At 36.3% G+C, this 23683-nt stretch overlaps 1 protein-coding gene across 1 annotated transcript; it reads left to right on the forward strand.

Moving 5' to 3' along the window:
- Nucleotides 1-6400: 6400 nt before the first annotated feature.
- LOC591708 (asparagine synthetase [glutamine-hydrolyzing]) lies at nt 6401-22904 on the forward strand. Its single transcript, XM_030990811.1, has 11 exons — nt 6401-6528; nt 11844-12121; nt 13110-13256; nt 15009-15099; nt 16040-16243; nt 16847-16939; nt 18164-18291; nt 18910-19036; nt 20091-20298; nt 21317-21554; nt 22457-22904. The coding sequence occupies exons 2-11, from the start codon at nt 11873-11875 to the stop codon at nt 22688-22690; spliced, it is 1719 nt and encodes a 572-aa protein (XP_030846671.1). The 5' UTR covers nt 6401-6528; nt 11844-11872; the 3' UTR covers nt 22691-22904.
- Nucleotides 22905-23683: the final 779 nt, after the last annotated feature.

Genomic DNA, 23683 nt, shown 5'->3' on the forward strand with positions numbered 1-23683 from the left:
TCTGGAAAGAAAAAAAATTGTTGTTGTAGTAAAGTACTTTAAAATCATGGAACATAAATCTATTTTCCAATTTACAGTTTGTTGACTTAAATTTAGGCCCTTTTTTAAAAACTTTTTAGTCAAATTAGTCTTTATTGCACTTTACTACTACATGGGCCTTCAAGGACCTTGAGTCATGCTGGCTGTTAGTCATATATGGGCTTTAACATGTGATACAGACGAGCGTATTAACATAAATATCTTGCAATTTCAAACATTCCCCTGATTGTAATTCTTTGGTGGTTATAACCCTGCCACTTCATGTACGTGAAGATGAATTAAAAAGTTATTGATAATTCCTTTTTGTTAGTGATCGTATTTGAGATTATCGTCTCAACCACTAATACATAATAATAGTTGCTGATTGGGAAATATAACAATGCAGCTGTCATTAGTTTCATAAGGTTCAACTTTGTTGTTCTTACCTTGTGTAATGGAAATTAATGAATCAATGTAAATGATTATGTAATACCTTAGCATTTCTTGTAATATTTGAACAATCTAGTGAGCAAGGAAGTTGATTTGTTTTATGTGTCCAATCATTGTTTGGGCAAATTATGATAGTGTAATTGTAATTTCTTTTCTTTATTAACAGGGTAAAGGTTTTATTAATATAATAGTTATAAGCTCAAACTGAAACATATACTTAACTGAAATACTTTCCATCCTAAGTTTTAAGAATTGTGTCACTTTAGTTTTTTAGTTTTGTTTAACCATTATTATATTTTGTTTGTTGGCAATAGAAACTTTAGTAGAGTTCATGAAATTTGAACACTTATGTAGTATAGATTTAGATAGATATAAAGATAACTGTTTTGTGGCACAGTTTTCTTGATGCTGAACTGCAATTAAACATTAGCATTGCCTTATCTATATTCATGAATGATTTTGAGACTTTGATTTGTTCTGTTTAGACTCTCCTATGACTGATATACATGTATGATGACACGACTATGTCCTACTCCTACTGCTGTTTTACTTCTTTCTTCCTTTTTTAAAATCGTATATGATGCAAATATGAACAGTGATCTCATCAGACTTTTACAATCTACTTCTAGTTCAACATTCTCTTCTACTCATACTTCTACTCCTACTCTGAAAGTTTCTTCTTTTTCTTCTTGTTCTTTTCTTCTTCTTCCTCTTCTTCTTCTTCTTCATCTTCTTCTTCTTCTTCTTCCTATACTTCTTCTTCTTCTTCTTCTTCTTCTTCTTCTTCTTCTTCTTCTTCTTCGTTTACTTTCACTCAATCTGTAATTAAAGTGTAAACAAGAAAAAAAATTAACAAGATTGTTATTGTCGTTGTCATTATTAATTTTTACGAAAAATCACTGTAGAGTCAAGACGATTCTTACTGTTAACTTGTGATTAAAAGCAACCAAAAAGAGAAAGAGCCTTCAACGACATAAGCAAAAGAACATTCAATTTTTCTCTGGAAAAAACAGAAAATCCTATTTTTTCAACAATTCTTTATTACCGTACCAACTCTCTTTTAAAATATCATCCACGCTAGCCCTGATTCTTTCAGGATTTAACGCTTCAGCGTCAAATATATACCGGTAAGCACTTGATAACGATATTTTTGTGCATTGAAGGCTGAATAGTTCAAGTCTTACTGCTTTGCTACGACGAAGTATTTGTTTCCGAGAAATCATGCCGGATGGGATTTCAATACACCAATATCCAGGTCCCTCTGTTCAATATTGTACGCGCGAAAATAAAATCATAACACCATATTTTCGCTTCTTTTTCTGTTTTACTAAGCCTGTGCGATACCGCTTTAACAATGTAACGTGTTTTTAACGGAAAGCTGGCCTACATCTATGAATGATCAAAGCAGGGTTTAGCAATATAGAATTAATGGACCCTTTCACTGGAACAATTCGCAAATAATTCTTTAAAATTGTTAAAACCGAGGTTCTATTTTTCCCTTGTTATCTGAAATGCACCTTTTGTGTCCAACGAGAAAAGGTGATTCAACTTCCACTCTACTAACTTTAAAACACTTTCATACAGATCGAAAAAGCTATTAAAGTCTTTCAGTATGTTATATATTTCCATCATGAAAACTTGTGCAACTGTATTGATGATAAGTATGTCTTAGATATAGAGTTGAAATTTTGATCCCGATACAAAAATATGAATAGCTGAAAAATTCAGGGGTATTACAAGATTTTGTATATTGAGATCAATACTTAATTCTCAATTTTTTTTTTCTTTTAATGCTTTTGACTCCTAGACATTTTTGTATTCTTTGCTTTTTTTCTACAATATCGGCCAAGCAATTTTTGTTTCCTTTCTCTCTCTCTCTCGTGCTCTCTATATTCACCCCACTTTCTTCTTCACTATCCTTCTATCCTCCTTTCTTTCTCCTTTTATCTATTTACCCTTTCTGTTATCTGTCTCTTCCCGCTCTCGACGTTTGAACTTTCCGCCATTTTTTTTGTTGGACCACTTTTTTTTCTTCTTCTTTTTGTTAAAAACCTTTCATCCCTTTTCTTACTCTTATAATCCTTTCATATTAATCTGAAATACCATTCCTTACGATTTCACATCTTAAAAATCACCCTTATGAAGTAAAAGCTTCACTTAACATATTTTTTTATGGAGAGCATTACCACAAATTAAAGAAATTTCGTAGAGATGTACTTAGATCATCCGGCTATCTAAACGATTTATTTTCAATTTAACCTTTCCACTTCAATTGCTGTAACACTCTTGATTCAAGTACAAATTACGTTTCCTCAAAAAAGAATCTGAAATACTAAATCACAATTATCAAGTCAAAGCTTCACTTACAATTATTTTGTCGGATAAAGAACATTACCACAATTTAAAGAGACTTCGTAAAGATTTTTGCGTCATCTGAACGATTTATTCAGTTTCATAGTCCCTCTCCAATTGCTGTAACAGTCTTGATTCAAATGCAAATAACGTTATCACTCAACAGCATCTCAAATGTTATTTCTTAGCAATTTCACATCTTAAAAATCAACTTTATCAAGTCAAAGATTTATTTACAATACCTTTCTTTTTAATGGAGAACATTAACACAATTCAAAAGGGCTCCGTGTGGATTTTTTAAGTCATCTAAACTATTTATTTTCAATTCTACCTTCCTTCTTCAATAACTGTCATAATTCAAATTAATGCAAATAATGTTTCCATAAAAAGAAAATTAAAAGTTAGGTGCATAAATGAATAAATTAAAAAAGAGAACAAAAATACGATATTCAATTAAAAGTTTCACCAGAAATTCAAGGTACACGAGAAGACTTTCTTTAAATTTAGTTGATTGATAACAAATGCAATTTTTGTTTTTTCTTCATCAGAAATTTACAGGAGTGGCGTGTAAACGATATTTCAAATTGTATTAGAAAACTCGTTCTCATTTGTCTTGGGTGTTTGAATCAATACGGCATATGAATAAGAGTTTCAATTGAAATAATGAATATTAGTTTGCTTCTGCTGGTGGACATGTATTATTCTATGATACAACATATGTAAATAGTACCAAACCCATCACGAAAAGTTTAAACAAGACAATAGCAGTTATAGAAGGAAACAATGCTTAATTTTAACATAAAATAATTAAATGCCTGTAACTCTTTAATTCATCCCGTCATCTCTCCATCTCTTTTTCTGATTTTGGCGTACACGAATTGACGACTTATTACACCTTATCTGATCATAAATCCTAACCTGAAATGCAAGATATCGACGCAAATATTAAACATTGTACTCTTTATACAAACAACTATCAAAGTACTGTCGTACGTGCCATATCGTATATTTCAAAAACATACAAAGCTCCAATGATCATTGAATTTGTCACTCTGATGACAGGTTGGAATAATTATGTCAATAACAAATAGAACAAATCGAAACGGAGAGAATACTCAACCAAAATCGTTGATTTTACTATTCTTCATCGCGCGTTGCGTGATGAACTAAGTGAAAAACGTAGGGTGAAGAGTTCATGTATCGCGTCTTCCACTATGTATACAACTGTCGCTAACAATACAAATTCATTTTCATATTTAGCCGTGAACACTCTTTTTGCAATGACATTATCTGATTTCAAACTTGTATTGATTATCAATAATCAAACAAAATTAACATGAATGATATTCAGTCTAAAGTAACGCTCTAATAAGGTTTTATAATACCAAGTAACAACTCAAGTTTGTTATCGTGTTCCTTTTTACATTGTCGAAATGCAAACTATGAAAATAGCAAATACGAAAATACACAATACGACAATTTAATTTACAAAACGCATTCTTCAGAAAAATATTAGAATTCTTCTACAGAAACTGCTTCGTCCATGAATCTCATCTGACTTCTAACATGATATTGTACACAATAGAACATTTATAATTCTCCCTTTACAAACGCAATAACACAACTAAGTCAAAACAATGATACAAACAGGTTATTTGCAACGGATGCAAAGATTTGATCATGATTATGAACTTCATGATATATTTTGTCCAAATATTAACTGCATTCATTCATTCAATCTTCTATTTAACCGGGCATGGTGGCTCAGTGGTTAGAGCGCCCGCCTCATGAACGGGAGGTCGTGGGTTCGAACCCCGGCCGAGTCATACCAAAGACTTATAACAATGGGACCTTCTGCCTTCTAGCTAGGCGCTCAGCATATTAGATTGGAGAAGGGTAGTAATAACATTATGTTATGCAGGGCCCGCTGGGAGAACAGTTTCATAACTGAAGTGGCTACCCTGGGTAAATAAACGTTATTATAATCATAGCGGTCTTGGCTTACTTCGAATCATCAGGTCATCGCGTCCGGGTCGGGTCGTCGCGTCATCCGGCCTTTTGTGAAAACATGCTCATGTATTCACGAAATGTCGGGGTAATAACATGTATATTTTATGCTTCTACCAACCTTAAATTTGTTATGCAAGCTTTTTTCGAATTTAAGGTTGGTAAATCTTTCTGCTTTCACTCAAACTTTCAGATTATCTTAAATTGTACATCTAGCATTGAAGTCACGTACCTTAGCAACATTTTGTTCTCATCTGAACAATGTTTTTTAATTTTTTTTTAATTACTTTTGTTTATATGTTTTATTGATCATTCACAATCACATTTTTACAAACAATCATAGGAGAAATTACAGTTACAACAAAAAGAAAAAAACTAAAAAAAACAAAACAAATAAAACACAACAGCAATAATTTATACGATAGTATAAAATCATCTGAATAATGTTACCAAGTCCCTTTAAATGAGTTCGGCTGACACGTTTTTGTTTTTCATCAAGCGAGCTGCCCGTGTAATAACCTGTAAATGAATTGACAAAAACAAATGATAATGCGCTTCACAATAATATCATTATCGCAAAATATAGATGAAATTGTTGGAATAAGAACCTGTAATTTTTACCCCCAAAATAGATAAAGCTGTATTATAGCCTGTATAAAGAGCTAGATTTCGTTGTTTCTAATCCGTGCGTAGATGGCTCTCAAAAAGACGTCTTTTAACAGCAAATTGTTGGCGCCTTCCAGGGTTTCCTGGTAAAGAGGGCTACATGCATTCATATGAGCTCACAACCTATGAAAATCCTGACGCCCCCTTTTCCCACTCAAAGTCATATAGCAAATGAATGAAATCGTCCTCGACGTTGTTTTGATAACTCGTCAGATTTTAAAGTAATTGCTAAATATTTCTGTCATAATATTTATTTTTAATTAGCTCACTTGATGAATCCGGTTTCATCTTTTCGACACCCCCCCCCCCTCACCCCCCCCCCCTCACCCCCCCCCCCCCCCCCCCCCTCTCCCCTCTCTCTCTCTCTCTCCCTCCTCCCCTCCCTCTTGTCCTAGCCACGCCCTATTGTAGATATGATGCAATACCTGGAAAGGAAACAGCCAATCATGACAAGGACAATTTTCCCCCCAGCCTGATGCAATCACTGATCTCTACGCACCTGCAAAGAGGTTCCTCATGCAGTCTTTAACTAAGATCTTATATGAATAAATATATGACAAGATGATCAATTTGAACACTTATTTTACTGTTTTTACTAATAAAAAAATTGTTTAATATTGAATTTATTTTCTTTTAAAAGAATTATTTTAAAAAAAATTAAAAATCTTTTCTATTTTTGTTTTCTTATAATAATATTATCAACAAATACTAAAAAGAGTTTAGGTTTAAAACTAAACACATGTGTTTCATGAATCTGGGCGTATGTTTATTATTTTCTAGAGAGACGTCATGAATTTTCCTGAATATTCATAACAACATCAAGAGGTAGGGCAGCATAGCAGGTGTTCATTGGCCACTGCGAGAATTGACAAGAATATTATATGAATATTCATGAGAGGAATTGCGTCATTCGTGCTGGATTGCATGCATGTGGCAGTTTCACTGCAAACGCTTCATTGTCTCACAGCGGTCTGAGGTTTGTACATCTACAGGCTCCTTTTTGGACTTTCCCAACTAATTCTTCTCACATTTACGGTAAGTTATCAAAATAAGTCACAATTGACCCTGTTACATTGAGATTTAGGGACCCGCAACTTATTTGTGGTACGTTTTATGAGAAACTCTTTTAAACTAAAAGAGTCCCGACGCGACGGCCGACCGCGATCGACGCGATCCACGAGCTGGGGCGCGGCGGGGACGCGAGGCGTGTACTGGGCATGGGCTGCGTCCATCCCATATGGTGTGGCCTGACATGGGCTGGCCGGGGATTCTCATGTAGTGTCTATCTATCCACTAGTTGTCCTGAGCTGAGTTGGCCTTCTGAACTGTTGATGTTGAGTGGTTTCTAATTCTTTCAGATTACGAGTGCCTTCCGCGGTTCCGCCTATATAATATGTAGACCCTAGACCCTATATACAAATTCCAGACAACTCGCCACAAAAGACAACTCGACACAATATCCTGGACATCTTGCCACAATCAGTAGGGGCGCTGGTCCGAGAATGAGGATCGTCCTCATAAACAAGGATATCCTCATAAACGAGGACAAAATGAGTCCTCAAAAATAAGGTTCGTCTGCATTTTCGAGGACGTTTTTTTTCATCGGCGCTCTGGGGGTTTTATGTTACAGAACCGCTCGCTGGCGATGCCAAAAATGAATTCCCCAGGGGAAAATAACCTCAGTTCACCGTCTACTTTTATGGGTTGTCCGTCTTCCCAAGGATTTATTGCTTATAATGTGAAGGTCTCTGTACAATGTCAATGTAAAATGCTTTAAGAAAATCATTGCAAAATCCGTTTTTTGCATCGCCAATGTGCCGATCGAAAATATGAAACGTCTGCAAAAATCCGTTTTTTGAGGACGCATCGGTCCGTGTTTACGAAGACGATCCTTGTTTATAAAGACGATCCTTATTCTCGGACCAGCGCCCCTACTGACAATAGGTCTACCCTGGAAAACTCGCCACTGTTGAGTTGTCTAGGGTGGGGTGCCTTTTCAGACAGCTCGCCGCACTTTTTTCCACTCATTAATTCTAGATCTAAAATCCCTCATCTTAGATGAAAATTGTCATTTTGCATTATTCTTTTACAGGCCTTAAATTTCAATATTTTTAGAGCAAGGCCACTTTTCTGTAGGGCACATTCCTATATTACAGAACAAATAGGAAGAATTGGAAAGGGCACAACAAATCTCCAAGGCCATTGAGAGGGGCATTGAGGCCAATCAAAGGGGCATCCATGGCCTTGGTGGCCTTGGATTGATTCAAGCCCTGCTTTTATAAACACAGTCCTTAGCTAGACTCCCTAGATTCTAGACTAGAGAAGGGAGAGTACCGTGAGTTCTCGGAAGAGGTAAAAAATTATTTGTGAGCATTAGATCTATATCATTGTAATATCATGCAAGAGTGAAAGAACATGGATAGTAAAAATGTCCGCTGAAAAGCATGGCTCTTTAAATGCGTTCATATTCTAAATAATTGACAAGTAGTTGTAACAGATTTAAAAATGAGTCCCGATTTTTATGCCACATGTTGGTGTAGTCCGACTAGTACTAGTCCCAATAAGAGTTTCTGACATCATTACAATGTATAGGCTTGGATCAATTGATTCAATCACCGACAAGGGTAACAAAAGAGTCTGCTACTTTAATAGATCATATATATTCAAATATTAATATATCTGAAATTCATTCAGGTATTATACAATCTGATGTCTCCGATCATTTCACAGTTTTTGCAATCTTCAAGAACTTAGCAAAAGTGCAGTCTAGTAAAAAAATAATTAAATATAGATGTTACAAGAAATATGATATAAATGTATTTAGAGAAGATCTTGCTGCCTATAACTGGGAAACAGTATATCATTCAAAAGATGTCAACACAGCTTATCTCAATTTTTGTAGTTCTTTCTCAAACCTTTGTAATAAACATGCACCATTGTTAACTAAGCAGTTAGGAAAGAAGAAAGCTGCCAAAAAACCATGGATATCTCGAGGGATCATGAAATCTATTCGTGTAAAATATACAATGTATTCAAAAGTTATAAAATCAAATCATCGACAGGATCTTGTTGATAAGTACAAAAAATACAGAAATGTACTGACCACTCTACTAAGAAATGCAAAAAGAAATTACTATTGCGATTTGTTACAAAATAATATGAAGGATACAAATAAAACATGGGCCATTATCAATGAATTGTTAGCTGGAAAAAACAGATCACCGAGAAGCACTGAAGTGGACAGACTAATTAAGAAGGTTCATGGAGAAAATATGCAACTTACATCTCAATCTGATATTGTGAATGGATTTAATGACTTTTTTGTAAATATTGGACCAAATTTAGCAGATGAATTGCCGAATACAGATGTAGCATATGGTGATTTTTTGGGGCAGAATATAGAGCAATCTTTATTTTGGAAACCAATAACTGCAGTTGAAATTAAGAGTCAAGTTCTGCTACTTGATACCAAAAAGGCTTGTGGTCACGATAACATGCCAGTGCAGTTAATTAGAGATAGTGCTCCATATATTTCACATCCACTGGCATATATATTTAACTTGTCATTAGAAACTGGCAAGGTTCCAGATGAAATAAAGATTGCAAAGGTTACTCCCCTACACAAAAAAGGGCCAAGAGAAGATCCAGGTAATTATAGACCAATATCGGTTTTACCTGTCATCGGTAAAGTTTTAGAAAAATTGATAAATATCAGATTGATACAATTTCTAGAAAAAAATGATATATTCTATTACCATCAATATGGATTCCGAAAGAAATATAGCACTAAATTGTCTTTGATCAACTTGATAAATTCAACTTTGAAATCTATAGATCAGGGAAAAGTAACTCTGGGTATGTTCATCGACTTTAAAAAAGCATTTGACACAATTAATCATAATATATTGCTAGGTAAACTATCTAGGTATGGCATTCGAGGGTTACCTCTAGAATGGGTAAAGGATTATCTCAGTAACCGATTTCAGTTTGTCCAGTGTGGTCAAACGTTATCAGAAAGGAAAAGGATAAGATGTGGTGTTCCACAAGGATCAGTATTAGGGCCAACTCTGTTTTTAATCTATATAAATGATTTGCCAACTGTTACTGATTATTTTAATTTTCGGCTGTTTGCCGATGACTCCAATCTATTTCATACTTTTTCTGCTGACCAGGGTGAAATTGATGTACATGAAGTGAATAACAACATACAGAAGATACATAAGTGGTGCATGAAAACTAATTTCATGTTAATATGTAGTAGAAGGAAAAAAATAGGTATAAATGGTAAACTAAAAATTGCTGGCGAGGAAATTAAAGAGGTTGATGTTGCCACTTTTGTTGGGGTTCACATTGATAGACATTTGTCTTGGAAGAGTCATATTCGTTTTGTAAATCAGTGTATTAGAAAGAAAGTTGGAGTGCTATTTAGATTGCGACATTTTGTTCCTATTCGTACTCTGATATTATTATATAAAGCAATACAACCACACATTTCTTACGGAATAGAGGTGTGGGGAAGCACTTATAAGACTAATCTTAAAAGTATATTATATTCACAAAAAATGGCAGTTCGTGCCATAACATTTAGTGAATGGAGAACTCCTTCAGATCCATTATTTAAAAGATTGCGAATCCTAAATGTGTATAATTTACATGATTTATCCATTTCTACTTTCATGTTTGATCTAGTCAATGGCAATTTGCCTCATATTTTGATAGAGTACTGTGACATTATAGAACATAGCTATTCCACAAGACAAAAAGAAGATGGACAATTACGTCTTCCAAAATTAAGAACGACACAAGGTCAATTTTCATTGTCTTTTGTGGGCAGTGAATTTTGGAATAGATTACCTGTTGATGTCAGATTGACAAGGTCTAGAAATAGGTTTCGGAATTCTGTTACAAGTCATCTGTTGAACAAGTCATGAATGAAATATCAAGTGTACACAATTCATAATTCATATTTTACATTATTAGTTTGTATATTGTACGACATTATTGAGTATTTATTTTATTTTTTTTTTTTTTTAAAGCATCGATTGTAAAAGTAAATTAATTATTTTTTGTTTTGTTACATTCTCTAAACTGATTTGTACCAAAATACTTTGTTTAGTTGTTTAAGGGGTTAGGCTCGACTAGCACATGTGCTATTATCTGGCCCCTTTTTACCAACCAATAGTTTCTCTTCCTGTAAATGTAATTATTGTATAAAATGTATGAAAATGTATTGCTGTTGGTAAATAAATCAAATCAAATCAAATCAAATCAATCAAATCAATACATCTTTCTGTGTACAGTGCTTGTTACTTTACCAAGACTGGGCCAAATTGCTGATCATTTTGATGACTCCAGAACCTTGTAGTACACACCAATAATTAAACTAAATGGTCAACCTTCTCGATCGATTCCACACTGTTTCTTTCACGATGCAATTGCATGACCAGAAGAAAGAGTGTACATGTTAAAGTATACATGCAGGCATGCAGGCAGCTACCATATGTACTGTAGGTGTCAACATGATCTTTCAACAATAAAAGAGAATTCCTAGAAACTGTGGAAAAACAGAATAAGGATCTAGATACCGTAGTCATACAACTTCTAAGTGAAGTCACTTTCACCTCTCAATAGGCTGACCACACCCATCTCATGCTATTGACCATGCACTTGGTCAATGCTATGACACGCACACACATAATGGTCATCTGGTCAAGGTTGACCTCCCAACAACAGAGAGTTTCCAACACAGTGTGTATTAGTAACAACAGAAGTTGAGGTACAAAGACACATGTGTATTGTGTGTGTATTCTCCTAATCTGAGAAGTATTTAGCTGGTATGAGTTCCTGTTCACTTCATTTATACTCTTTTCACACTTGTTTTGCTTAACCCCGGACTAACTTTTTTGGCTTTTCTCACTGCAATTCCTTAGCCCCTTACTAGCCATAGCATGAGTGATTAAGATGAATTTGAAGAGAGGAAACCAAAAAGTCATTTGGCAGACGGTATCTGAATTTCAAAGAGAAAATCACATTTCTAGAAAGTTGAGTTTCTGCCCTTTCATATGACACCTCAATCACAAAAAACGAGCTAGGAATAACAAAGTTCTGTATGTTTAAAGTAGTGCTTGCATATATCCATAATTTTATCAAACAAATTCATTTTCACTGGCTGCCTGCCTTAGCAACACACAAAATTAAGAAAAGACTTAACTCCGTTTCGTTGACAATCGGCCATAGACAAAAGACTTCATGCATGGCTGATTGTCAACGAAACGGAGTTGAGTCTTTTGACATTTCTGTTTTCAATTCTCGTAATCATGTTGTCCATTTTCATTTGTCCTCAATTGCAGCTTTAAAAAAATCAACACTAAAAATCAAGATGTGTGGTATATGGGCGCTATTCGGGAGTGACGTGGATGTCCACAAGCATCTTGGGAGTGCGCTCAAGATAGCTCATCGTGGTCCCGATTCGTTCCGGACGGAGAGCATCCCCAAGTACAACAACTGTTGTCTGTGTTTCCATCGTCTAGCCATCGTAGGTAACGTGTTTGGGATGCAGCCTCTCCGTATCAACGGCTTTCCTCATCTCACGCTGCTATACAACGGAGAGATCTACAACTATAAAAAGGTATGATGAAGCACAGTCGATTTCATTTCATAAAAAGATTGTGAGATCTTAAAGGTATAGACCAGTTTTGGAAACGCCCCCCTTTAAAAAAAATGAAATGGAAGTTCTTATTACCAATCATGTGAAAGAATATGTTATGACTAATACGTGATAATACAAATTTTGCAGAGAAACCGCCTACTAATTGATATATTTGGTAAATTATCATATCTATCCGGACTGGATAGACATCGTGTAGCCCCATATACATCTTTTTGTGTACAGTGCTTACTGCTTGTAACTTTATCAAGACTGGGCCAAATTTCTTATCATTTTGATGATTCCAGAACCTTGAAGTAAACACCAATACTTCTATGCTAGGTGATCAACCTTTTCTGACTGATTCCAAAATGTTTCTTTTTTCACAATGCAATTGCATGACCAGAACTGGTCTATACCTTTAACCTTTTAACTACTGAAGTCTCTTATTCCCAAAGGCTTTTAGCAGGCACCACCATTACCTGTGAGGAATCAGTTAAAGATGGATTCATGAGATTTTTTTTAATAGCACTATGAAGTAACACATTTTAGAGTAGAAATTCCAAGAGTCTGGGTATAGAATGGTGAAATGCAAAATTTGCAAATGGTTATTTTAGATAACATAAAAGCAAACAAATGATTAAGAAATATATATATACTCCTTTTGAAAGATAAGTTTCAGTTCTAGTAATGACAGAAAATATGTTCTTAAATAGTCAAATAAAAGCTACACTGAATGTTAAAATCTACATAACATATTTACCAAATGCTTTTGGTTTTAAAAAATGGACGAAACCTTATTTCATATGGAAAAAAAAAATATATATTTTGCTTTGGGCTGTATTGAGGGACATATGGTAATGTAGAGGAGCTATTCTTGTGTTGACAAAAAAACTAATATACAATGTTGATACCAACTGTATCTGATGCAGACATTGATGTGCAAAAAAAAATCCATATTTTCACACAGCTGAGCGAGGCCTTTGGTTTCCCGATAGCAAGCAAGATGGATGGTGAGATTCTGCTTCACCTTTACATCAGGGGTGGTATAGAGTACGCAGCATCTATGGCCGACGGTGTGTTCGCTATGTGTATCGTTGATACAGCTAGTAAACAGGTAACGATTCCCTTCCAGGAAAGTGATTATTGATTATTTAAAGCAGGACTGCACAACTTGTAGCTACTTGCGCCCTCTATATAACAAACAAAGCATTAATCGGTGACCATTGGTCCCCCATGATCCTCTTTTTCTTATGTTAATCGAGAGCTGATTTGATGAGATAACCACCTGCCCAGTGACCAGGGTGGTCTAATCCCGCATTTGCCCTAGTACAGATGGGCTTTAAGAGCTAAATTGATCTTTTTTTTTCTTATTTAAATTTGCACCAATATACTCTCCAATTCTTGAGGACAAATTGAAATTCATATTAAATGAATGAATACATATGCAACAAAAACTTGTCAATTTGTATGTGAAAACATTAATCATGAATACCATACCACGCTGCTAATTTATACAAAGTGCTTATTTTATTTAAATTTAATATTCACAAACTACAAGATGTATGGCAGTGGAAATTATAACAACCTTGCTTAATATTACTGACTGCTCTGGTGACTTTTCGGTTTCGGTTTTCAATTTCAAATGAAATATTAGAACCTAGCAATTGATGACACAAATATGGACACAATATGTGCATCAAAATTAAGTTATGGAGCAGAACCACAAACTATTGGGAATTATCATGAGAGGGAAATTGTACCTGTCTTACAGGTAGAATTTGGTGAATATACCTAAGAACTAGAAGTGTGAAAGTTGGAATGAGGAGATGTATAGATATTACAGCCTGGATATTTAGATCATTTAGTGTTTGTGAATTAGGAATGGACATTTTTGTCAGTGACTGTGAGTCTGTGAAATGTTTTTATCAAGGTTACACCAGTCTGTTTGTGTGCTTTTTCTATATCATTCAATTGATACACTATACACCTTGCTGCGACAATAATGACCTCGCTGCATACTATTATTTACGGTCTGGCGACTTTCATTGCCATTTCCAAGCTGTTGCCTACTGTGAGCCATCTTTAGTATCTCCGCCCTAATGCTTCAGTTAATTTGAATAGGGGCTAGATCAGTGTGGTATATAGTTGACTAGTCTGCAAGCACAGACTCTAATTTGACACCTTACCACGATTCATAAAAGTCTTGAGGAGAGCCTATCTCTGTATTTATCTGGCTTTTCCAAAAGCAGCTGAAGTACAGAGCAGCTTAAGTACATTGTATACCATCAGCATAGTATCACATTGCAGACATACATGCACAATGACAAAGGACAAGTGTTTGTGTCCTGCAAACTAATCATTGACCTTTCTAGACATGAACTTTTGAGTCGAGGCGTAAAGAATGGTCTCTTACTGTATCGTTTACTCTTTTTTTAAATATCATCCGGTTGCTAAGGTGGTCAGTGGAAATGTTAAATATCTCTTGCCATATCCAGGGCTCCACACCATCTATTATTGAAAGGGCAAAGGGAGTCCGGATTGAGCTTTTTACAGTCTGTATGTATGAGCCCTATGTAAAAACTTCCAAATTTGGGGGTTCCGGACTGAGATTTTAATGTGCCAATGTGTCCTGGATGCCTGTTTCTCGCTTTATCCGGGGCTACGCACCAACTTTTATTGGAATGGCGTCCAGATTGAACATTTTACAGTCTGTATGTACAGTATAAACCCTACATCTATGTAAAACTTCAAAACTTGGGGGTTCTGGACTGAGGTTTTAGGTGCCCATGTGTCCCAGGCGTCAGTTAGTGTCGAGCCCTGCTCTATTATTTATTTTCTTTTTTTTCCTCATTCTATCGTTACCTAGGTTCATATTGGTCGTGATACATACGGGGTGAGGCCTATGTTCTCTCTTCTCAACGAGGACGGCTTTATGGCTATCAGCTCAGAGGCTAAAGGTAAATATTTTTATTAAAATTGTTGCATTGATAACCAAGCTTTAATTTCTGATAGTCCAGAACATGAATGGCTACTGATTACCATTTTGTAGCCATTTACTGAGTAGAACGATTATTTAAATATATGTTTTTTCCACACTATTTCAAATGGTTTCCAATAGTTTGATCTCATTTTTCAACAGTAACATTTGCTTTTATTAGAGAATTGAACTGGAAAAGTCCCAAAGACAATTTGTCTCCTAGAAAATATAATGTAGACTTATATAATGCACAACATATCCACCCAGGTGGTGTTCAAGGCACATACAATATACACAATAATTCAAGCTTATCCTATAGATTGAAACAAGGTGGAGTGAAAGCCTAGATACATTGCCCAAACTAGGTACAAGGCAATATTGACAACATTGACAAGACCCTGGTACTCAGTCACCCGTAATAGAAATATTATGAAAAGTGTATTATTGGATAGAGATTAATTCACTCTTCATCATGAAATAGATCTCAAAATAATATTCGTTATGACTTTTTAATTAGGAGCTACCAAAGCTGGAGGGTGTTTCATAAAGCTATGCCTAAAGTTACAAATGACTTTACAAAAGATTTGAATATGAAGAGCCAAATGGGATGCCCAAAGTTTTCCTGACAAAGTGCTACTGTATTTCCCATAATCTCAAATTCTCAATTACATTGTAGCCCAAAATACACTTTGCATTAAAATGTGTTGTTAATAATGATGAGGTTAATCTCATTCTGCATATTTCAACTTTAGTTTATGCAATTAAAAGGATTTGAGAATCCCATTTAGCTCTTCATATTCAAGTCATTCGTAAAGTCATGCATAACTTTACGCACAGCTTTATGAAACACCACCCTGGATACCCTTTTCTCTGATACACACTTTTTAAGCAACGACACTTTCTTTTCTTTTTTTTCAAAGGTCTTCTTGGTTTGAGGCATGGCTGTGACGACAGGGATGTGACCATTAAACCTTTCCCTCCTGGTCATGTCCAGAGCTTCAACCTGCTACCCAGCGGCAAGGTATCCCCTCTAGAACTCATCCAGTTCCACTCCTTCGAGCAGACGCCAAAGTGGTCCTCCGTTGAGGGCAGTCTTCAAGTAGAGGGCAGTCTCACACCTACAGGTAAGTCCAATTTTTGATGGGAGCTTTTTCGCACGCTGAGGAAATGTGGAAATGCATGCCCATGTGATGTCAATTGACCAATCGGATTGCTTATATTCTAAAACCGTCTTATAATATTAAACAGTGCTTGCATGTTTTTCCTATGTATTTGTATTCAATTTGATGTCTATATGATCTGGGGGGGGGGGGGGGGGTGTTTCCCCAAAACTAAGATCGATGTTAAGTTGGACTTAAATATGGCAGGCCATTCATGCCACTGGTTGCTCTCACCATTGGTCTCTTAATTATGATCTTAAGATAATATTTTTTCCTCCAATAATGAAGTATCAAATCAGGTAAATTCTATAGATTTGTGACCACGATTTGTAAGTCCCTTGAGAGACCAATGGTAAGAGGAACTAGTGGCATGAAAGGCCTGCCATAGTTCAAGTCCAACTTAAAGTTGATCTAAATCTTTGTGAAACACCCATCTGTTCTATGTTTGTAACACGAACTTGCTGAAAAGCAGTATTTTTAGGCTGATGTGAGTTTAACCCTGATTGAATAAATTCAATTCAAATTAAATTCCAAATGATTCAATTCATGGTTCTTTTCTTCTAACAGATGAGGACATTTATGCCAACATCCGTGCTCTCTTTACTGAAGCAGTGAGGAAACGAATGATGGGTGGGCGTCGTATCGGATGCATGTTGTCAGGTTAGTCTTGTGGTTGATTAAAGTGACTCGGTAACATTGTTGAAGATCAATGAAAAAACTGCGTAATTTTGATATAAAATGTTACTTATTATATTCCTTCTACTGTACTAATCCTTTAACATGCACAAATTCTCAAACCACAAAGATATTTGTGGTTTTCTTTGAAGGTGTCACTGTGCTACACCCTGTAACAGTAAATTCTCCCTACCATTTTTGAATTTCCCCAACTGTTTTCGCATGAAAATAAGACGTAAGACAGGATTTTAAAAATCGTTCAGAACTTAAATGTCTGGAATGATGTATAGAGCCAATTCATTGCTTTGTGACAATTTACATTCACTTAAAATGTAATTAAATTGTAATGATATAGTTGTGAGAATTAAGGAATCGATCAGATCAGTTTTTCCCAATTTTTCCCAATTTTTATCATTAATAATGGTCTGTTTTCACTCAGTCCTTCAGATGAATTATCTTTAATTGTACATCTAGCGTTGAAGTCACTACATACCTTAGCACCATCTTCTCTCATGTGAACAATGTTACCAAGTCCCTTATATGAGAGATGCTAATTATGTGTGTCTCAAGATTAAGGTTTATCCCCTTGTCCTCCATGCAGTAGAAATTTATTGACATTGTGCACTTTTGTACACAACAAACAAAATCATTGTCTGTTTGGGGAATTATGTTTTAACCGTTTCAAATTAGAAACTTCTTGTTATGTATAGAAGTACTACACTTATATTCTCATTTATTTTACAATTGATGCCATGATCTCTATCAGACGGAGAGAGTTTTTTTTTTTAAAGAGATGGCAAGTTGAAACATTTGGAATATATAACAAGTGCAACAAACATAAAAACCAAAATGTACTTTTTGATTGAACATGTGAGGATTGAATTTGTATAACTTTTCTCCCTTCTTTCTTTACCTCTCTATTTCTTTCTGACTTTTTTTCTTTTAAAAACTATTTTCTCTCTTTTAAAAACGATTTTCTCTCTTTTCTCCTGCTCTATCTATCTTCCTTCCCCTCCTTCGCCACCTCCCCCTCTATCTTTCTCTCTCTCTTTCTAACTCCCCCTTCTACCTCACGTTTATCTCCATTCTCCCTTCTCTCCCTCTTTTTCTGCCCTCCCACCCCTCTCACAATTTCACTCTCTCTCCCTCCCTCTCTCCCTCTCTCCCTCTCTCTCTCCCTCCCTCTTTACCTGGTCTTTCTACAATCAGGTGGTTTGGATTCTAGCCTGGTATCATCCCTCGTCATGAAGACGATGGTCAAGGATGGCTTTGACTATCCTCTTCAGACCTTCTCTATCGGAATGAAAGGCAGTCCTGATGTCGTTGCAGCCAGAAAGGTAAGCAATCAGAGATTCAGGATGTTCACTTATACAGTCGCACTTGTCTATCAAAGCTACAGAAGGAAACAGAAAAAGAGCTCATTGGTACCCCTGAAGCAAGATTCTTTAAAAAAAAATTAAAAGTTTAGAATTCTTATGGACCAAACATCTTTTGAGTGAAGCATGATGGCTCAGTGGTAGAGCAGTGGTCTCATAACCAGGAGGTCCCGGGTTTCGAAACCAATTTGATGTGCCAGTGCTCTTTTGTAAGGCATTAATCCTCGTTACCAAGTCCCTCAAAGACGAACTCAAGGACGTTGGTCCCCTTGCATAAAACTTATCCTTGGTGTTATCTCCATGGAATACTTGATTTTTATTTGCTCTTGAGCAATATTACCATAGTAGTTACCATTGATGGCAGAGCTACTATTAATGGTCAGTTTTATGCAACATACAAGCACATGCATGCTTTTTTTTATTGCAGTCAGGTAAAAAAAAACCAAAAAAAAAACCAACCAATCTTTAAATTGGGCTAGTTCCATCAGAGAGGACTTCAAGCTGTTGGTCCCCTGGCTGCTTACATACAAGCACATACATGCTCTCTTATCAGTCAGTCTTTCTGATTGCTCTATACAGGTGGCCTCTCACATCGGCAGTGAACATCACGAGATTGGATTCACACCAGAAGAGGGCATCGAAGCAGTTGAACATGTGATCAAATCTTTAGAGAGTTATGACATCACAACTCTTCGAGCCTCGGTCGGTAAGGACACTTTTCTTCTGTGAAGATTGAATCACAGTTATCGTCGGTGGGGTGACAAAACCTTGTGTCTCAATTTTTTGAGATTTTGATGTTTTTGCATAACTTTGTACCTAATGGCCTACGACACCACCTGATGAATCCATGGAACGCCTCCTTCTCGTTTTTTTCACAAATTCCACCCAAACACCCTTAAACTAAACCTCGTAACTTTAACCCCCTTTGAAGCTGCACTGACAAAACCTCATAACATAAGATACGTAATTCCTTTTCGTCGTAACTCACACACGGCCTAACAGTACCAAAGTTAGTGTACTCAAATCCTTGTAACTTATTCAACCAAATCCTTGTAACTCATTCAGAGTTGAAAGTAAGAACTCGTATCTCAATTTGAATAAAAACTAAAAACTTGTATCTCAATGTAGATAAACACAAAAACTTTGTAAATCACTTTCAAATATAAAAACAATTATTTTACTGTATTTCAACAATGACATTAAAAATTGTATAAATATTCCAGTTTTAAAAAGAAAGGACGGTGTCACAGCACTTTCTAAATTAAGCATCGATATGTTTCAGCTTTAATCATCTGCTCGATTATTGATCTTGTGATTGTTTATCAAATAAACAAACATGTATCCCTCTCCTTTTCCTTGGGGGGCGGGGGGGGGGGGGTTATAAAATGGCCTTTACCAACACCAAAATACCTGCACCCTGTTCATGGTCAACACCTAAATTATTGCCCGCACCATCAATGAACGAAAGCTGTGATGCCCACTGAATCAATATTCGAGCCAGAGAAAAAGAAATAGCGCCATCTAATCTCACTGATGAATAACTCGAAAAACAGCACAGCCAGGCGGAATTGATCTTGTCAGATTGGACAGCCTTATAAACCCAACAACAACAACAACCAATATGTCTGCATATAAAGATTGCTCTTACATTTTGCCCTTCGTCAGCCATTACATGCACATATGTTCTGATTTTATTTTATACTAGGTTCCTCTATTCCTCTGTATATATTAATACAGTATAATGTATTGTCTTGTTTCAGGCATGTACCTCGTAGCTCGATACATCCGTAAGGAGACAGACACCATCGTCGTCTATTCCGGCGAGGGTGCCGATGAACTCGCTCAGGGGTACATCTATTTCCACAAGCAACCCGATGCGTCGGCTGGTGATGATGAGAGCAGGAGGCTGCTCAAGGATCTCTACCTCTATGATGTGCTTCGTGCAGACAGAACTACAGCTGCTCATGGGTAAGCAAATCTTTACCCCAAAAAGTATTAAGTTTTTCTTTTCTTCTTAATGCATTGCTAACAATGTTTCCAGCTGTACAAATCTGAGATGCATGGCCCTACGTGTTATCAGTGTCTGTGATATGGTATAATATTGAAGCCCTGAAAATATTGTGTTTCAAAATAATCATGAAGTGCTTCAAACAAGTAAAAAATCTTTGAGTGACCGGTTTTACCATACTCATTTTCCCCAATAGACTGTAGTGTTATGAAAACCGTTTGACAAACGCGAAATTTGGATTCAATTTTCGATCATAGATATCTTGATAATCAGACAGGGGATCGGCTTGTAAAAGTCATGGGGTTCCTGACTGACCTAAAGGTTTATAATTATCATTGCAGCATGACCTAAATCCAGGATTTTGTTTAGAATCTGAGGCAAGTATACCAATCCCTGTAAAGTGTACTATTGTTGTGTAATGACAAATGGCATTCCATTGTAGGCCAATATTGCTCCCTCATTGTGTTATGTGATAAAGAAGCTCTCTGCCTTTAAACCGTACAGAAGTGCAAGTCTGTCGGTTACGGGTGAGACGCCATCTACTTTGTTCATGGGTACACAGTTGAGAATGCAATTAGACAACTTAAGACCAGGGGCCTGTTTCACTAGACAGTACTCTGCGACACGTCACACGCTAAGATGGTCCTACTGATGTCCTGTTGGTGCATCATTTCCACTAATCCGTTCTTCACTAGGTCCTGTGTGCGACGCGTCTTTAACAATTCAAGCCTGTATGTACTAGTTTGGCCAGTGTGGTCATCTCATCAACTCAGCTCTCAATTAACATAAGAGAAAGAGGATCATGGCTGACCAACAGGCACTGCTTAGGCATTGTTTTCTATATAGAGGAAGCAAGAAGCTACAAGTAGTGCAGTGGGGCTTCAAACGACCCGATTTTGAGTATAACTAAAAAATAATTCTTTTGCATCTGTTTTAAATCTACTTTAATTCTTTCAAACATCTCCTGTTTCCCCACAGACTTGAGCTTCGTTGTCCATTCCTCGATCACCACTTCACCTCCTACTTCCTGTCCTTGCCGAAGGAGATGCGCTGTCCAAACAAAGGCATCGAGAAATACCTGTTCCGCAAGGCCTTCGATGGAACCGGTCTTCTACCTTCGGAGATCTTATGGAGACCCAAAGAAGCTTTCAGCGACGGTGTCTCGTCCGTCGAGAAGTCCTGGTACGAGGTCCTGCAGGAGCATATTGAAACAAAGGTAGGTGCAAGATTCGGGACATGTATTTCATTTTTTTTTTTTTATAAAGGTCCTGCCTAAAGAGCCTTAATTTTTCGCTTTTATACAGCGCTTAATACACCCAACGATGTGTCTTAAGTGCTTTACAGATATTCTATTACCTGGATCATTAGATTCAGGCTTACCCGCACACAATGTATGCACATTCTCCACTTCCTGCAGAGCTTTTTGGCCAGGCGCCATTTTACAAGCGCACACTTGCTCATCCAAGCACATTAACTTTCACAACTTACCCTGTACCTATTTAACACCTGGGTGGAGAGTGGCAAATGTAGATTACGTCTTGCTCAAGGACATTATTGCCGCGGCGGGACTCGAACCCGGTACCTTGTGATCTGCAGTCAGGTCCTTTTCCACTAGACTACAACCAGGAATATGACGAGCTAGTGTATACCTCTGATTCCTTGAATGATGAATGAGCACAATATTACCCAAACTGATTACAAATTTTAATGTACCCACATTACCACAACTTACAAGTAAACCTTATCTCCTCTTTGGACATGACCTTTCATGCCACTAGGTATCACTATCAAGTTTCTGTATCGTTCATCAGATTTTATCTTACTTTTTGTGATCGCACATCTTTCATCTCATATTCAAAAGAACTTTATTTGAAGGCTGTGTTTCATTAACTCAAATGTAAGGATTTCAGTAGTTTCTCGTATCCTGTTATTGGAACAGAGCACGAGCTACAATGCTCTTTTAGTTTTTCAGTTACACTTCATTTTCCCCTCTCTTCCATTTGACCAACGACCAGCTTGTGGACTCTCCCAAAGACTTCCCCTTCAACCTTCCCAAAATACAATGCTCTTTTAAAGTATTTCTGTTACATTACCTTACATTTTTCTCCTCTCTTGCAGGTGACCAACGACCAGCTTGAGGACTCGCCCAAACGCTTCCCTTTCAACCCTCCTCGATCCAAGGAAGCATACTACTACAGACAGGTCTTTGAGAAATACTACCCCGGACGGTCTGACTGGATCCCCTATATATGGATGCCTAAGTGGACCGGGGCGACCGACCCTTCAGCCAGGACTCTCAAACATTATAAGGAGTCAGAGGTCAGTGAGAAACAGGACATGGAAGTCAAGTAGGGGGTCACTACACCAGCATAGCTGACAACCATTCCTATTTTGGAGGAATGATTCCTATTTTTTTTGGCCTTCAAGCTTCTGTTTTAAACCCTAGATTCGTCTCTTTTTGTGAAATATTATGCAGGAAAAGTATACAAAATAAACTGTACTCCAAAGTACAAAAAAAAGAAGAGAGAAACAAAATTGATTGTGTCCAAGACCAACTCGTTAACCATGAAAAACACTCTTGCACCAAATCTTTGACCTTGATCAACACTGTTTTACCTTTTATCTGTCACATCCTATGTTGTATTATTTATAATAATAATAATAATAATAATAATAATATGGATATTTATATAGCGCCGGTATCCGCCAGGCTCTGACGCTCATGGCGCTGTACATACATGTATTACTATCGCAAAAAAATATAACTTTCTTAACTAAAATAAAGTAAACTAAAACAACACAAATTATTACGCTACATTGACATGATTAAATAGCACCGTTTAGAAAGAGATGGGTTTTTAGAGCAACTTTGAAGGCATGAAGGGTAGTTAAATTACGAATACTATCATTGTTATCATAAATAGCAGTAGATAAATTGAGGAATAAATGACACAAAATTAAGCGTCTTTTGGAGAGAAAAAATGGAACGGAATAGATAAATATATGAAGAAATAAATCAAATAAAATATTTTCTGGAGAAAAAAAGGATTTGAATAAAGAAATAAATGATTAAATGAAATCAAAAAGTATATTTTCTGAAGGAATAAAAAGAAGAAAATTATGTAAACATGTTATATGGTAGATTTGTACGATCCACCAAAAATTTAAACTTTGTTATTATATTGTTGTTTTTTATTGGTGTGTTCCGGAAAAAAATATGTTGTGAATATGATATTCAAAATCTTGAAGTGTAAATTGTAGAATGCATGACTTATTCTCTATGCTATGTTTTCCAACTTGGGAAGGGTGAGATAGCCTGTAAGGTATCCCTCGACAGAGGGAGCC

Source organism: Strongylocentrotus purpuratus, unplaced genomic scaffold, assembly GCF_000002235.5.
Source record: "Strongylocentrotus purpuratus isolate Spur 01 unplaced genomic scaffold, Spur_5.0 spur5_scaffold_19, whole genome shotgun sequence".
In the NCBI taxonomy this organism is placed as follows: domain Eukaryota; kingdom Metazoa; phylum Echinodermata; class Echinoidea; order Camarodonta; family Strongylocentrotidae; genus Strongylocentrotus; species Strongylocentrotus purpuratus.